The sequence below is a fragment of the Carettochelys insculpta genome, chromosome 3, assembly GCF_033958435.1.
Source record: "Carettochelys insculpta isolate YL-2023 chromosome 3, ASM3395843v1, whole genome shotgun sequence".
Taxonomy (NCBI): Eukaryota; Metazoa; Chordata; order Testudines; family Carettochelyidae; genus Carettochelys; species Carettochelys insculpta.
In genome coordinates, this window is record NC_134139.1 from 183,388,232 (window position 1) to 183,405,106 (window position 16,875).

The window sequence follows — 16,875 nt, forward strand, 5'->3', positions numbered from 1 at the left end:
ATTTGCTCATCAAAATTGACAAATAAATGAATGAATAAATAAAAAGACAAGTGGAGGTCCAAGGTTGCAGTCCAAACCTCCGTCTATCATAAGAACATTTTGATCTGTTTCTGCAACAATGCTGTAATCTCACCAGGAGCCTTGAAATATCTGCTCAACTCCTTTGTTCAAACATTCAGTTTACAAACTTCCTAGGACTGTTCTGTATCTGTCTTTCACAATTTTATACTATATGTTTATTGGTTGAAATAAAATGACCTTACATATGTTTTGCCCAATCTATGATTTAATCATCAGGTTCTTGGGGGGAATTAGAAATATTATGGTGTTAAACAGCAGGAATGATGAGAACGGTGGAGTTAGCAAGGTTGAGCAGAGTCTGGGGGTAGGCAGACATGGAGTATGAATGGGAGGTGGATGGTGGTGGTGAATGGCTGAGTGGAGTTAATCCATATGGAACTATGGGAGCACCATGGACTGGGGGAAAAAAAAAGTTTATGGGACTGGGACCATGAGGGGAAGAAGCAGAGTTATACTGTAATAGGGGACCAGGGAGTGGTACAGAGCTGCATCAAGGAATCTGCCATCCAGACAACAGCAAAACTCCCTCCTTCTGCACCACATAACTGAGAGCACCAATGCATTCTCCACTGGCTGTTCCTGGCAAATTTCAAATACCTTGTTGTTAGATTGGATTTGTCTAAAATGCCCCTTTTCTTATTCTCATCATTTTGATGATTGGCAACTGTGAGAAATGTGAGAACTGTGAGAGTGAGATCCAAAAGAGTGCTGACATTAACAAGAAAATAATAGTGTTTAGGAAACAAATTATTGATAACAGTACTGAAGGATTCATCCTAGAAAATATGAGAGGGACATGACCTTCAAAATGGCCCAGCTTTGGCAATGGAATATGTTAAGAGACATAATGTAAACCCTAGAGAATTAAACCCTGTTTTATGTGCCAATTACAAAGTAATCTTAACTATGAAGATACAAATATATCGATGCAGTAGAGTTTTAAAAGACGCGGTGATCAGGGTACATAAGACTATGTAATACTTAACAAGTATTAAGAAATTAATTTATGCTGTGCCATACATTAAGATATTTTATCTATCACATTTAGCTCCATAAAAACTTTCTAATTTGTTATATTAGAATGGAATTTTTAAAAATCTCCTGCTTTTTTGAAGCTACCTTGTAGTTGTACAAAGGTTGAAAGCCAGTCTTAGCTGATGTAAATCAGGCCAGACTCTCTGCTTAGAGTATCGAGGCCTGAGCCCCCTAACTTTGCATGCTCTGTGACCATGAGTAGCTCAGTGATTACAACAATGAAAAATAAACTGTGGCAGCCTCACAGTGCATATCTGTCGATTGGGTGGTGAACTCATGTATGCTTGTTCTTTATTTTCTGTCCCAGTTGTTTTCTTTGAATAAGAAGAGGAAATAATTAATCTGAGGAACGAGTCCAACATTTTTAAATCTATATTTTGAAAATTATGCTGTGTTTAATTAGCACCTCATAAGTGACACATCTTGGAAATGCTACTGCAGAAAGATAGCCAAGTAAGCATTTGATCTGTGGGATGGAAGGAGTGAGGGGTCTTTCAGGTTGTACAAAAAGCTCTAATTTAACTCAGAAGCTCCATGTTTGTCTCAGATGCTATGCATGCACCTTGAACCATCTGAAACTGAAATAAAATCCAATCACAGTGTCTTTACAGTGAAAATAAATTGATATTGTTCAAAGTTAGTATGAAGAGCAATCTAAATGAAGCAAGCTACCAACATGGACTTATGGTCAGACCTCGGACAAATCACTTCACTAAATGCCTCCATTTCCTCCTTTGTAAAATGAGAATTATAGATGACATAGTACATTGGTGCGGAGCTAGTCTACAGAAACTTAAGCCACGCCACACTGGACAGGGAAAGACGGAAGGCAATAGTGAGACACCATCAGACACCATTGGGCGCTGAGCCCACAGTTATTGATGATGATGAAAATGAGAATTGTCGTAATGAACAACAGTAATAAATACTTATTTATTGCTTAGGACATTCACAGTTTTTTTTTGGTGGTTTTGGAAGGCCATAAGGGATTATTAGTCCAGATCCTCAAAGATATGTACATACCCAACTCTCAATGGAATCAATGGCAGTTTGGTATGTAAATACCAGTGTGAATCTGTATCCAACGTCCTACATCACCAGGCAGGCTAACTTCCTGCATAACACCACTGACAGAGACCCTGCAATTTCTGCACTGAACTCCCACAATCTGGTTGAGATACAGCATCTCTTTAGAAAGCCAACCACTCCAGCTGTAAATCTCCCAAGCAAAGCAAAGTCTATTCAATCTCTGGGCGCTGTGAAGCCAGGCGGGTGGGGAGCGCCTGAGCTCCTCCAGCAGAGCAGCAGAGTATTGACAGTTGAAAATAACTTTCTTGTCACCGAATGCAGGTTTCCACTGGCCCCGCTCCCCGCGTGGCGTGCGATTTAACCAGCCTTTCCTCGCCCTCGCTGCCTTCCTACCCGAGATCCCTCGTGAGGGGCTCGCAAGAAAGCTGCGGGCATTGCTGCGGCCTGGGGATGAAAACCTGGAGAGCGGGTGCGGGTCGTTCCGGGCAGTCTGCAGCTCCCTGACTTGAAGCCTCGCCTGTCTGCTCCGCCCTCAAGGCGAGCGGACTCTGCACGGCCAGTGGGGGGCACCCTGGGTGCCAGCCTCCCCGCGCCCCCGCCCCAGAGCTCGATGGTTGAGCAGGAGCCGGCGGCGCGAGCCCACCGCGCGCCGGGAGCCTCTGGAGTCCCACCCTGGCCCGGTGATTGACACCCCGGAGCCTCGCTGCTCTTGCCAGCCGCAAAGCCGAGCAGCCAATGAGCGCCGCACGGGGCGGGCGCTGGGCTCGGGAGCCGCCGGTACTTAGACTCGCCCGGGCTGGGGCAGCCCAGAGCGGAGCGGGGCTGGCAGGGGAGGGAAGGGCGAGTGCGTCCGCGGAGCCGGGGCTCAGGGAGCGGCGGGGGCGCCGGGGATGAGGCTGCTCAGCTGCTCGGCGGCTCCCATGGGGACGAGGAGACTTTGAGGGAGTTGGGCGCTTGGCTGGAGCGCGGCGAGCCTGGTAGGGAGAGCGCAGGGCTGGGGCTGGGGCGTGCGGGCGCTGGAGGGGAGCCGGCGGGGTGTGGGGCTCGGCCCCGGGGGCGCCCCGCTGGAGTCAAGGCGGGGGGGCGAGCCGGGACAGCTCCAGCCGCGCGGGGCTCCGGGGCGAACTTTGCCTCCTGGGCTTCCCAGGCACCGCGGCTCCCCGGAGCGCTGTGCCCGCCGCACGCCGCTGCCCCGGGACGAGCCGCGCGGGGGAGGCTGGTGCGGCAGCGGGCGCGGGCAGGCGCAGCCCCGGGGCACCGGCCGCGGGACGGGCTCTGGCGGGGGAAGCACTGCAACTCCCTGCCCGGCTGTTTTGTTCTCCCCTTTCCCTTCTCTCCGGCCCCTCCTGCCCCCAGACCCGGCGCTTCCTGCCCTCGCCTCGCCTCGTCATTGATGGGAAATCAACTGGATCGCATCACCCACCTGAATTACAGCGAGCTGCCGACCGGGGACCCCTCGGGCATCGAGAAGGACGAGCTGCGGGTCGGGGTGGCGTACTTCTTCTCGGACGAGGAGGAGGACCTGGACGAGCGAGGCCAGGCGGACAAGTTCAGCGGGAAGGGCTCCAGCAGCCCCGGCCAGGACAGCCCCACCCACCTCCACCACCAGCTGCTGCTGAACGAGACCCAGTTCTCCGCCTTCCGCGGCCAGGAATGCATCTTCTCCAAAGTCAGCAGCGGCCCCCAGGCCGGGGACCTGCGCGTCTTCTCGGTCTCGGCCCTGCCCGCCCTCTGCCAGCCGGGAGACCTGCTGGAGCTGCTCTACCTGGGGCCGTCCGACCACCCTGCCCTGCCCCCGCACTGGGCAGTCTATGTGGGCAGCGGGCAGATCATCCACCTGCACCGGGGCCAGATCCGCCAGGACAGCTTGTACGAGGCGGGCGCTGGCAGCGTGGGCCGGGTGGTGAATAGCTGGTACCGCTACCGCCCCCTGGTGGCAGAGCTGGTGGTGCAGAACGCCTGCGGGCACCTGGGTTTAAAAAGCGACGAGATCTGCTGGACTAACTCGGAAAGCTTCGCCGCCTGGTGCCGGTTCGGGAAACGGGAGTTCAAAGCCGGGGGGGAGCTGCAGGCTGCTGCCGCCACCCAGCACCAGCAGCAGTACTATCTCAAGATCCACCTGGCTGAGAACAAGGTGCACACCGTGCGGTTCCACAGTCTGGAGGATCTAATAAGGGAGAAGCGCCGGATCGATGCCAGTGGCAAACTGAGAGTGATCAAAGACCTGGCAATAGTGGATGGGAAAGATTAACAGACAACGGGGGGGGTGAGGTGCTCCCTTCCTTCCCTGCTTAGCAGACCTGCCTGCTACAGACAGATGAGGGCCGCGCTCTTCGATGGGACAATTGAAACCGGGATCCATGGCAACATTCCAGAAAACCAGCATTCTTCTTACACCCATAGCCAGTATTTGGTTTGGCTTTTAATAACATTTTAATAAAGGAAGACAGAGGGGAAGAAAAGAGGGATATGTGTCCAAGAGGTTTACGAAGTGTGTGGATGAAGTATCTCCTGTCTGTTGATGTTGGCCATTCTAGCAACATGCTAATAAAATTTCAAATTGAAATTATTTAAAATTTATTTTCATGGCTTTAATCCATGATACCTTTTAAACATTGGGAGCCATAGGAGCGGCTTTAGCAAAAGAGGTTTTAACTAACATCTGTCTGTCAAACAAACTGTCTCAAATCTTCTGCTACTTCTGAGAGGAAAGGGGGTTTCTTTTTATGTTTTGATTCTAATAAGAGTGGTTTCAGCTTATAGTCAGAGTTCTACTTTTAGTCCAGTAAAACAATGAGAGCTACAAGGGATTTTTTTTAAAACAATTTGATTTTTCTTCCCCCCACATCGCCCCCCCCCTCCCCTGCTTCCAGGTTTTTTCCTACTAGTTATCACAATACTTTAGTGATTAAAATATTAATCTTAAGAGTTCATGAACAGCTGTCTTAGTGAGACCAAATTCTTAAACATTAAATAAAGGTTTGCAAGTATTTGGTGAACAATTAACATGCACGCTTTTCCATAGAGCAGTCCTGCAAAAGGTCTCCTGTTATAGGTTTGTCTTGCATAGCACAGAGCCACTGCACCAGTACTCTTATTTTCCACCTCTATACGCTGGAAAAAGCAAAGCTAGAATTGAGTTTAGCATGTTGAGTATTCCAAACAATAGCAATGTGACCCAAGTGTACCTTGCATTTCAAAATGAAATTAAAGAAAATCAGCTTAGTCTAAATTTAGAAATCCAAAGTTGCATAAACAGATGCCTTTTTATGTGAAGTGAACAATACATTGTTTTTATTTAAGATTCCATTCCAAGTTCACTCATTGATTAATTCTCAGCTTCAAAATAAAAGATCAGAAGATTTTTATATATATGTACTAATCAGCTATCATTCATAAGTATCGTGAAATTCTTGAATCTACTTACTATCTTTATTATTATTATTTTATTATGGTTTAGCAGCAAACAATTTGTAATGATCACATTATCTTTGCATGTATCAATCCTGGGAAAAAAATGCATTTGTTTTTTGTTTTCCTCTCTCTATCAAGTAACAGATGGCAGAATTAGTGTATATACACTCCACCCGCTCTGATGCACTGTATCTTGGCTCCCTTCTGTATTAAACAACATCATAAGCAACCTTGTTGCAACAGTACTTCATTTTTAACAAAGCATTTGCCTTCCATGACTGATGTTATGAGGATGGAGCATACTTTACTAGAAAACAGATTTAATGTTTTTTTCATAAGGCATCTCTTTAAAAAGAAAAGGGGGGAACATGACAGTCCTGTAATGGAAGGTCATATAATATTTTATATTTGCTGATATGCTTGCAAAGTTATTTGGGAATAAAGGAGTGGTGTTTTTTTTTTCGTTCTTTCCCATCAAAGCATCAGTGATTACTACAACCGTATCTAAAAACTTACTTTAGTGGCAGGAATTTTTACAAGTGTATTTCTCCCTGCCTCAAACAGCTGATAGAATAACATCTAATTCCAGTAACACACAGTTCAATAAATATGTAATATTTTACGTTTATTTTGATCAAATTTGTTGGCTGATACCTGTGACCTTGTCGATAAAGAACAGCAGAAGCCTTTACATTATCGTATTGCATCCTGCATGGGCTTGAGATTGAGTACATTCATAATGTAATTTTCCCTAACATTGAACAGCTCCTATAGTAGTTACTTTTTTTAACCCCATTGGCGAGTTTAGTTTATCGCTTTCTACAGCTGTGAAATTAATGTTGTCAGGACTGAAATGTATGGTGACAAGCTACATATTCACAGTAATAAGTGAAGTTACACAGAGCAGATGATAAAATTAGAGATGGCATTGTCACTGTTTAATATTTATACTGCAGAAGTGCCTCATGATGGTTGGTACAGTGCAAAAACCAGGAAGATGATCTCCTGACACTGAAAATAAAGTAAAAAAACCCACAAACAATAGGAAGGAGAAAGAACAACGAGCATAGTTGTGCAAGAATAGAGTGTGGGGAAGTGATACGATGAAGGGCATATATGGTGGTGGAGCAGGTGAGTGAGATATTTTAAGCAGATGAGTTTGCTGATTTCCCATATTTTACTTTTTGACTTCTGGAGCTAGATTCTCCTTTTCTAAACTGCCTGGCTGTAAATATTACAGAATTTGAAGAAGAATACTTATACAAGCACCATGGTACATCCTCACTCATGGGAACTACGTTGTTTATTATGTTAATTAGTAAACTTTTAAAAGACATTGGCTTTAAACTTATCAGTATTATTTCTCTGCAGTTCAACATGTCCATACAGTAATCTTAACTTTGGCTTCTTGTGGGGTGAATTACTAAACTAGTATTTCAGCAACCATTCTTTGCTTTATCTATTTGTTAAGGGCCAACACTGAAGTTCAGGCTGTACAGGAAGATATGGGGACAAATTCTGTGCTTAGTTACTCAGGTTACTTCGTATATGCCAGTAAAGTTAGTCCAGATTTAAACTAGTGCAGGTGACAGCGTAATTAGGCATCTGAATTTTGCCAGAAGGACTGAATACAAAAATACACTGGAAGTCCCAGGAGATAGTGGTAACTTACAGTCTTGTCTGTTGTCATTGGACTCAGCAGCCAAACTTACACAAACTGTGGTTCTGGATAAAGCCTTTAGAGTGTTATTTTTGCTTCTCAGCACCTCCCCCAACCTCATGCCCCAATAACTCTTTAGTTTTAATCATCGATTGCTGGTACTAAAATCCTAACAAACCTAATGAAAACTTCATTTTCTTCGAAAAAAATTGTAATTAACTTTTAACTTCAATGGGCTGTGAATGAGGTCCTGTTGTTCAGGCTTTGCTTGCAGTTTGTGGGCCTTTCAGAAAACATGAGATTTAAAAATGCATTTTAGAACAGAAGAACACCTCTCTGAACTGGGAGAGGAGGCAACACAGAAGCAGATCATAAAAACGGGAATAGGAGAAGAGAGCAGGCTGTGGTGAGGCAAACTGCTTCATGCAGTTAAAGAGTGTTGCGTGCTGGGGGGGAGGATTGTTCAAAATTAAGAACAGAAAAAATGTGGGCAGAGGCAGTATTGTGTGATGTGACCCAATGGGAAGCTGAAACTTCATCTAAAGGCAGTTTAGGGAAAAGAAAGAAGAGAAGGAGTGATGATGATTGTCAAGCAAAGAAAATGATTATATTCATCTTTTAAGATCAGAGTCCAGCTCAAGTTAAAATTTCCACGTCCATCAGTGAAGTTAACGACAAATTGTGTTTGTGGGTTCTATTTTCATTCTTCAAACTAATACATTTGGTATATGTGTACATCATTGCTCATGAAGTAAATCTGAGCATATGTGTTATTTTCACATGCTAGGAGAATTGGGAAGTTCTGTGTTTCTGCAGCTTTGCTTTTCGCTGCTATGGTCACATTTTGGGAACAATTTAGTCTCTGTTCAGAAATTACTGTACTTGTCTCTGCAAAGTGAATTGCTTACAGGTTAATATTTTGTAGAGGAAATGCAATGCAAGGTTTCTCTGAACACAGAGAGCCTTTGTAAACTGGTTTTTATTGGTATGACCGGGATGTTTGCCAGTTATTGGCTGCAAAAATAGTTGTTCAAACAAAACTTGCAGCAAAACATGTTTTGTCTCTGTCAGTCATATATTTCCAAATTGGTCTGTTGCCCACTTCAATTATTAATTTACTTTTTTAAAGTATTAATCTAGGACAATATTCTGCTATTGATCTATGTGCTGAATTCGCATTGAAATCAATAAGAGTTAGGCAAAAATTAATGAGACGATAAGGTCTATATTCTGTATTAGAATGTGAAATCTTAATTGTACTGCCTCATTTAATTTTAGTGTCTTTGACATTTAGATAAGTGATGTGCAGGAATCTTTTGGTGTTTACAGACCTAATCCGGTGATGTATTCAAAGTCTTTGACTCCCATGGAACTCAGGAGGGTTCAACGTATTCAGGATCTCACAGAAAGGGCTCAGTATCTTGCAAGATCAGGACTCTAAATGACTCCCAGCTCTCCGAATGCTATTCTGGAGGAAACACTGGGCTTGGATAGATTTTGTAGATATTAATACCAGTACTCAGATCACATTCATTAGTATAGAATATTACTACTAGAATACTTCTAATTATTCATACTTAATTTTCTGTGGCTGATGATGCATATTTTTTTATTTATTTTGCATAAACTGTGTTTTTGTAGACATGTAAGAGGATAAAATCCCTATCCCAAAGATCTTCACTGGATGCACATGTGGAGATTTACTGAACACCTATAGTAAGCCAAGGTATTCCAAAATTTAGAGCTTTGCTCCTGAAACAGGATTTGTGTAAATGGAGTCATCTTGTATGATGGATGTCATTGCAAGACTGCAGTCTTAAAAGAAAATCTGTGAATAGGATAATGGCATAATGGCTGGTTTTACTTGAATTACTGTCAGTATTTCAAAGATAAGCCTAGAACTTTCTTTTTAATGAAGTGTTAAATTGTCTGTAAAACATGTCTTTAGGTTGAAATTTGACCTGAAATAGTCAATACTAGAATGGATCTTTTGACAAAACTTAATATTACTTCTTACTAACTTTCAATATAAAGCAAGAATGATAGGTTTAAACACTTCTTTGAGCTGCTGGAAATCAAAAATAGAAGTTGTGTATCTTGGGTGGGAGAGAAACAATGAACCAGACTGCTCTGATTTAAACTGCTATAAGCCCAGAGTAAGTTCCTACAGTAATGTATTTTTCTACAGTTTTACACTGAAGTAACAGGCACTTGAATTCCCCCCTCCCACGTAAAAATTTTAAAAATGATTATTGAACGCGTGCATCTTCCACTTTGGAGAATAATTTTACTATAACTAAATATTACAGACCTACATGTTAAGATTAATGTTCTGAACATACCATAATGGTGACATATGGTTGGGTGGATATTAATAGTTACTGGAACTATGTTTTTCTTGGGAAATAAACTATAATTGGCCCAATTGCATTTTACATTTAAAATGGCCAATAGTATGTATTTTAATTTTGTATTAACAGCAAGATCACTGTGAGCTAATCTGTCTGGTGAACTCCTAAAAATTTTCTTGGGATGACTCATGTGAGTAAAGATACTTCAATGTTTGCAAAATCAGCCCCTTAAATACTGCTTAAAAATAAAAGCACAAAATTCCATGAATGCAATATGTAATTTAGGACTGACTTCAAACCAGGGAACAAATCCATCTTTTTCCAAGGCATAACTTCCACTGGAGGTCTTAGGTAAGTGATCTCTGCAAGAATGGTCTAAATAGAAATTGTCCATACAAAACTGGCTTTTCCACATGCAAATGGGTAGTTGCTTATGGAAAAGATGCAGGTTTTGTGAATGTGTGTGTGTGTATGCATGTGTGATCTCACACCCATGTGTGAGAGATGCCATTTATGGGCCTGATTTTCAGCAGTGCTGAACAGCCACTTGACATGGATGAAAGATTTGTTTTTAATTCTAGAAATCACTCATCAAACAAGACATTTAGAGCTATATCTGAATTTCCTTTCTTTCTTTCTCTTGTCATGTGAGCACAGAGGTCTCCAAATGGTAGGTAACGATGTAACCTTTCTAATACAATAAAATCACTCAGATTTCTGACAATCCTTACTCTGTCACACCAAAACAAAGTCAATAAAAAAATTGCAGTGCATCAGCTGCCTTCACGACTACCTGTAGTAGGTTTGAAAATAATGTGGCACTGGTGACTGAAATTCTAATCCATTTTAAAATGTCATAATCAAAGTTGAGTTACAGACTGACTGGTATAGAGCAAGCAAAAAGTGTAAGACAGAAATACCTCATCCTTCCTTGCACACCCACAGGCAGTAGAGGTGGCAGCCTAACTTAGATCTCTTGCACAAAGGTGGTAAATCAGGAGCAACTCTGTGGAAACAAATAGCTTTATGGGTATAAAACCAGTATAAATAAAATAAAGAATTGGGACCTAAATTTATAACCAGTCTAGTATCAGGTTTAGAAGGGACCAGGCGGGTCATCTAGTCTAACCCCTGCCAAGATGCAGAATGTGTTGTGTCTAATTCATCCAAGACAGAGGGCTAGCCAACCTTTGAAAAACTACAGTGAAAAAGCTTCCACAATTTTAACAGTCAGTTCCATTTTCCTACTGCACTTACAATTAAGACATTTTTCCTGAGCTTTAATCTAAATCTGCTAAGTTGTAGCTTGAACCCATTGCCTCTTTGGAAAGAGAGAACAACTTTTCTCCATCTTTTTTCTTCTGGCATCCTTCCAAGGATTTGGAGGCCAGTATGTCCACCCCCCCATCTCCTCTTTTTCAAACGAGTCGTACCCAGTTCAGTCTGCCTTTGCTTATATGACTTGCATTCCATCCCTTTGTTCGTCTATGTCACTCATCTCTGAATCCTCTCCAGTCTCTTTATATCTTTTTTCTATCCATTGGTGACAAAAATTGGACTTGATACTCCAGCTGAGGCCTAGCCAGCGCTGAGTAGAAGAATATTATCACCTTTCGTGACTTGTATCTATACGTGTTAATTGCATTTGTCTTTTTTTTCCCCAACAGGATCACATTGCTTACCCATGTTGCGTTTGTGATCCACCTCTGCTCCCAGATCCTTCTTATCAGTGCTATGGCCAAGCAAGTTATACTTCATTTTGTATTTGTGTATTTGGTTTGTTGAATTTCATTTTATCATCTCTATTCCAATTCTCCAATTTAGCAAGATCCTAGTGAATGGGAGCTCTATCCTCCAGAGTGTCAGCATTCCCCCACCTCTCCTTCTCCCCTCTATCCGACTTTGTGTCATCTGCAAATTTAACCAGGCATGACACAGTTGGATGGAAGGATAGAAAACTAGCAACACTCAAACTAATAAAATAATTATTAAGGGCCAGATTGTGATATGTTTACTCGCCTTGAATAGCATGTTGCACTCATTGACTTCACTGAGAATATTCATGGTATAATATTCAGCATGAGTAAGAATATCACAATCTTGCTTTAAAATGCAATTATTCTTATTGCTACATGTCCCTTGAGTAAGAGAAAAGCTCATGGAAAGCACTGCAAATGAGCAACCACTTAAAAGAAATACAAGAATGTAACTCTATTGACTGTAAATATTTATACACATTTCATTCTTTGCAATATATATATATATGGATCATGATTATTTTATTAGTGCTGGTATATATACTACACTGTCATTTCAATGTGTCCCTTATTTGTTCCACAGACAGATTCCTGAAATTAACTGTGAACTGGATTTTAACACTCTTCAGACGTGTGCTTTAGGGTATGCTGCATTTTTTTTTTAACATCAAGAGAAGCAAATTAAATATGTGGTCTTTGACATAATACTACTTAGTGGAGAAAAAAAATCTAGGAACACTATACTTTACAATAAAGAAGTACTATTTTAGAATAAGATATCTTGCTCCAGACTTGTGTGTTTATAAATGAAGGTATGTTCCCAAGAAATACCCATTCATCCGTCTCTTCTGCATATTTAAAAGGACACTGCCAAGGGATTTTTCTTACTTTAAGTATTTTTTGTTGTTGTTTGCAGTCCCTTGGAAGTTTAACATTCATATCAGCTGTGCTCCATTTAGTAGAGATGATGATCTGTTATTGTACAGCTGTTTCTAAGTGACGGGCAAGTGGCCTTGTTTGTTTGTTTTTTTTTAGTGTCAGTGTGTTTGGTTTCAAACATTAAAAGGCAAGAGTTACAAAAGTATGCAGTATTGGCCTAAGTTGTCTCTTGCTGAAATCAGTGGTGAACATCCATGGACTAGTCTCACAGAGGTAGTCATGTTAGTCTGTGTCATCACAAAACAAAACAAAACAAGCAGTCCTGTCGCACCTTAAAGATTAACAATATTACTTATTAGGTAATGAGCTTTCGTGGAACAGACCTACTTCTTCAGATGTGGAGAATAGAAAAGCTCATTATCCATGGACTAGTATGGTATTAGAATTAAATCAATGTTGTCTGCTCTCAGAAATCCCACCCAATCTGCATAGAGTGAAACTCAACTTCACCAACTTTAGGCAAAGGCCAATTAATCTGTTGTAGTGAGTATACCCCAAAATCTTTGGCAGAGTAGCTATCACGGCACAATCCCACAGAAAGGTTTTACATCACTTGAACCACAGATATGTGGATTTTCTACTCCAGCAACAAGCTATCTTTGTATCAGCTTATCTGGGCCAAGTGTAAGGGCTTTCTCCATGGCATTCACAGAGGGCAGGGGCTGTCAGTACAGCTATTTAGCTGTGAGTCACCAAAAATCCCAGCACTGTAATTAACTGGTACCAGGGAGGCATTGATGAATTCAGTCACACTTTTGAGAACCGCTTCATTATTGCAGTCAATGAAAGAGAAATGGGGGGTATAGCAACCTCGTCAATGTCCTCTTAGGTAAATTTTTTTTCTGAAAGGAAAATATATTTAAGATTAGTGAATCAAATAACCAATTGCCACAATAGAGATGGTACCAAAGAAGCCCCCTCCTCTGAGCATCAGCAACAGTTATTTCTAGTCTGTTCTACACTGTATGTTTACATACATCCAGACATTTTAAATGAATACAGAAGCTTTTATAAGTGCCTGATAGCATTGCTTTCTACCAACATTATTTACAAAAATGGCAAATATACTATGTCGTATTCCTGCTTCGCCTGTGAATTCAAGCATTGTTTTATGTTGTATTTTCCTACATAACAAGACTTTTGGATTAGTCTTACCAAGCCAGCACTGATTTTTATCATTGGGTTTTCAGAAAGCTGCAGTTAAGCATCATTAGCATTGAAAACTTCATTTTAATTGACCCATTGACTCACTTTAATTATGGCACTGAGCATCAAGTGCTAGGCCCTTGCAAAAAAAGATGCACTTAATTTGCTGACTCATGCTGGCAGCAATCTCTCCTGTGTCTTATTAGCTCCAAACAAGGTTATAAAAAGGTTTAGTGCTCTAGTTCTCTTTCCAGTTGGAAGAAGCAAGGGAAATGAAGAGACGCACTGATAGAGGTGTCCTTCAGTGGAAAATCCTAAAAACAGTGACATGGAGAAAGTACTTTAGGATGAATTTTATATTTATACTTTGTATAAAGACAGAAATTAGAAAGAGGGTAAATTTGGATCAGATACTGTGTGTGTGTGTGAGAGAGAGAGAGACATGAAGAAGAGTTACTCAAATAAATTCAGTGAATAATAAATCAACCAATAAATGTGTTTTAGGTACCATGAGATTATTCATGATTTCATATCAAACCCAGCAACTGTTTTTGCCTGAAGACAAAAAAGAAAACCTTAAGAAAACCAGAACTTCCAAAATTAATGGTTTTAGAAATTGGTTTAAAATGTTATTTTGCAACAGAAGTCACAATCTAAACACTTTGTACAACATGAATGATTTTTGGTTCAGTTTGGTTTGCTGGGGGGGAGTTCAGTTTTGATTTTCACTTTACAAAGCTTTTCTCAGATTTTTTCTTTCAAATGGGCCACCAAACTGAAAAATAAATCATTTGCTTTCCTGCTTCTAGAAGTCTTACACCAGTCTAACAGAGAAGCATTCATATGTACATGCACTAGCAGAGAGAACCAGTGTTGCTTGTTCAAGGTGGGGGAATACAGGAGTCAGGCAGGTGGGGGGGTTTCAAGGCAGGAAGTAGGGTTGTAGGGATGAGGATATGGGACTAGGAGGTGTGGGGGTCTTGGTGCAGAGGTTTGGGGGCTTGGTGGGGGTGCAGGAGTTAGGACAGTGGGTTAGGAGGGTGCAGGGCTGGGAGTGGAGGGTGCTGGAATGAAGACAGATGGTAGGGGCTCGGCACAGGGTTCAGTGTGGAAAGGGCTCAGGACAAGGGAAGCAGGGCTCAGGCCAGGGAATGGACAGTGTGTGAGTGAGGGCAGGGAACTTAGGAGTGCAGGTTGTTTGGGGCAGTGGGGACACTTGCCAGTTCTAGTGGCCAGCCATGCATAGCTCCATCCCCAGTTGGCCGCTCTTCTACTGGAGCAGCTGCCCACAATGGTCACTCTGCAGTATAGCTGTCCCCTCTTCTTGATTCCCCCAGCGGTTACTGTGTTCAGTATAGCATCCTTCCTCCCTGTCCTCCTCCCTTTCCATGCACCAGAAAACATTCCCATTCCATTCACTTCCTATGTTCCTGGCACAACCAAACCCTGACCTTGCTTTAACTTAGGATAAGAGGAAGATGCATAACAAATTTGGTGGTCTCAGCTCTTGGGGTTTAGGAGGAGTTCTTGAGCAAGTGGACTCACAAACAGACAGACAGACTGTTGAGAGAGAGAGAGAGAGAGAGAGAATTGCATGAGTAAAATAGTGCTAGGGTCTCAATTGCATAGAATGCCAACAGCTTTTATAAATCCGTCATAAGAACTGATACCAAAAGTTGATCTCTCCATGTCACTGATAATGTAACTCACTGGTCATAGGACTTCTAAATATTCAAAATGAACCTCAGACCGACTTTGATCTTTTCATAATTCTTCTGAGAACAACTTCCAGAATAACTCAGTATGGAAATAGGCATGAGTAGAAATGGCTTAGGCCATGGCCACACTAGGAAGTGACGTCGAAAGGGGTAATCCCTATCTGTCACTTCGAAGTGAGTCACTTCAAAATAAAGTGACTGCACACAAAATGCAGCTCGGCGTTGTGATCCGCAAAATCAAAGAGAAGCCCCATCATTTTGAAATGGAGCAGCTACACATCCAATATCTTCATGTCAAAATAATTGGGCAGGAAATGGCGAGGGCAGGGTTGAATTACCAATAAGCCCTTCCCAGAGCACAGGCCAGCCACCCTATTAAGGAACCCCTCCCACACACAACCCCCTTGCACATGCTGAGGAACCCGGCTGCTTGCAGCACATGACCTCCAGCACTGCACTCAGCAGAGCCTTGGTTAGCCACCACACCACTGCCTGCCACGGACCCACAGAACTTCACTTCTTTGGAACTCATTGGCAGAGCATCTGGGCATTTTACAATAAATTAAAAACAAGTATGAATTAAAAACACTCCTATGAATAGTTTAATGCACTTTAATTGCCTTTTATTTGTATCACAAAGGATCAACATACTGATACATTACTTAATTGAATGCTTGGTTGAACAAGGAAGCCTCACACTATGCTCTGAGGGCTGCTAATCTGAGATTTTGGTACTGTGCCAAAGGAATAGAATTCTCCACTGAGATCTCTACTGCTGGCCTCAGAAAGTTTTAACTCCATCACTGATATTAGGAATAATGCAGCTGATCTTAGCTCCCACAAAGCTGGGTTCTAAGCAGGGTTGAAGTTTTGAAGATTGTTATCAGTGTCTCTAATTGCAGTTGGAAGTAAATAGGTTGTCACTACACAGAGAATTCATGTTTCATGCTTCTACTGACTGGCCCAAGCTAAGAAGGGAGAAGGCAAATTTTGTATTAGCTGAAAATTCTCAAGTGCTCTTCAAGTTGAAACCTTCGGAGAGTATCACCAACTAGACTAAAAAGGGATAGGTAACTAATAAAGATTACATTTCAAAACAGGGGTTATATATCATGTGAGGGGAAAAAAAAAACAACTTAAAGCATTAAGAGCTGTTACTCCTATCTGTGGATCCCCAGAGCAGAAATGGATCTTAGGCTATGTCTACACTAGAGAGTTTTTTTGACAAAACTAGCATTTTATTGACAAAACCCATGGAGTGACCACATTCCCAAGGCAGTCTGTCGACAGTAAGCTGACAGAACTCAGCACATTTGTCAACAGAGTTCTGCCGCTCCCCACAAGGCAGAACGCCTTTGTCAATAGAGATCTGTTGATTGAAAGCCAGTCTGGACATTCCAGGGGCCCTCTGTCGACAGACAGGGCTTCAGGACACTGGGTAGCCTTGTCTGCTGTGCTTCTAGTTGGTTGTTTTCTAGAGAGAGTGGCTGGGTGGCGCAGCTGCTCTCTGTTGATAGAGTGGATCTCTCTTTCAATCTGCTTTGCAGTCTGACTGCAATCTGTTGATAGAAGTTTTGTTGGAGTATATCTTCTGACAGTGACTTCTGTTGACAGATCACTGCACTTCAGACATAGCCTACATGGCTCTCAAGACATTGAACTATACTGGGAAAACTCTGGCATACCCACTGTCTTGTGTGCTTTCCTAGGTGCTTCTTGCTGCCAGCGTCTATTCCATTAATTGT

General features: G+C 42.1%; 1 protein-coding gene across 1 annotated transcript; it reads left to right on the forward strand.

The window, feature by feature from the left end:
• Nucleotides 1-2,986: 2,986 nt before the first annotated feature.
• LRATD1 (LRAT domain containing 1) lies at nucleotides 2,987-4,992 on the forward strand. Its single transcript, XM_074988967.1, has 2 exons — nucleotides 2,987-3,122; nucleotides 3,502-4,992. The coding sequence occupies exon 2, from the start codon at nucleotides 3,539-3,541 to the stop codon at nucleotides 4,394-4,396; it is 858 nt and encodes a 285-aa protein (XP_074845068.1). The 5' UTR covers nucleotides 2,987-3,122; nucleotides 3,502-3,538; the 3' UTR covers nucleotides 4,397-4,992.
• The last annotated feature ends 11,883 nt before the right edge of the window (nucleotides 4,993-16,875 follow it).

Excerpts from the sequence above, each read along its gene's own strand:
- LRATD1 (XM_074988967.1), top strand. The coding sequence starts at position 3,539 with ATGGGAAATCAACTGGATCGCATCACCCACCTGAATTACAGCGAGCTG.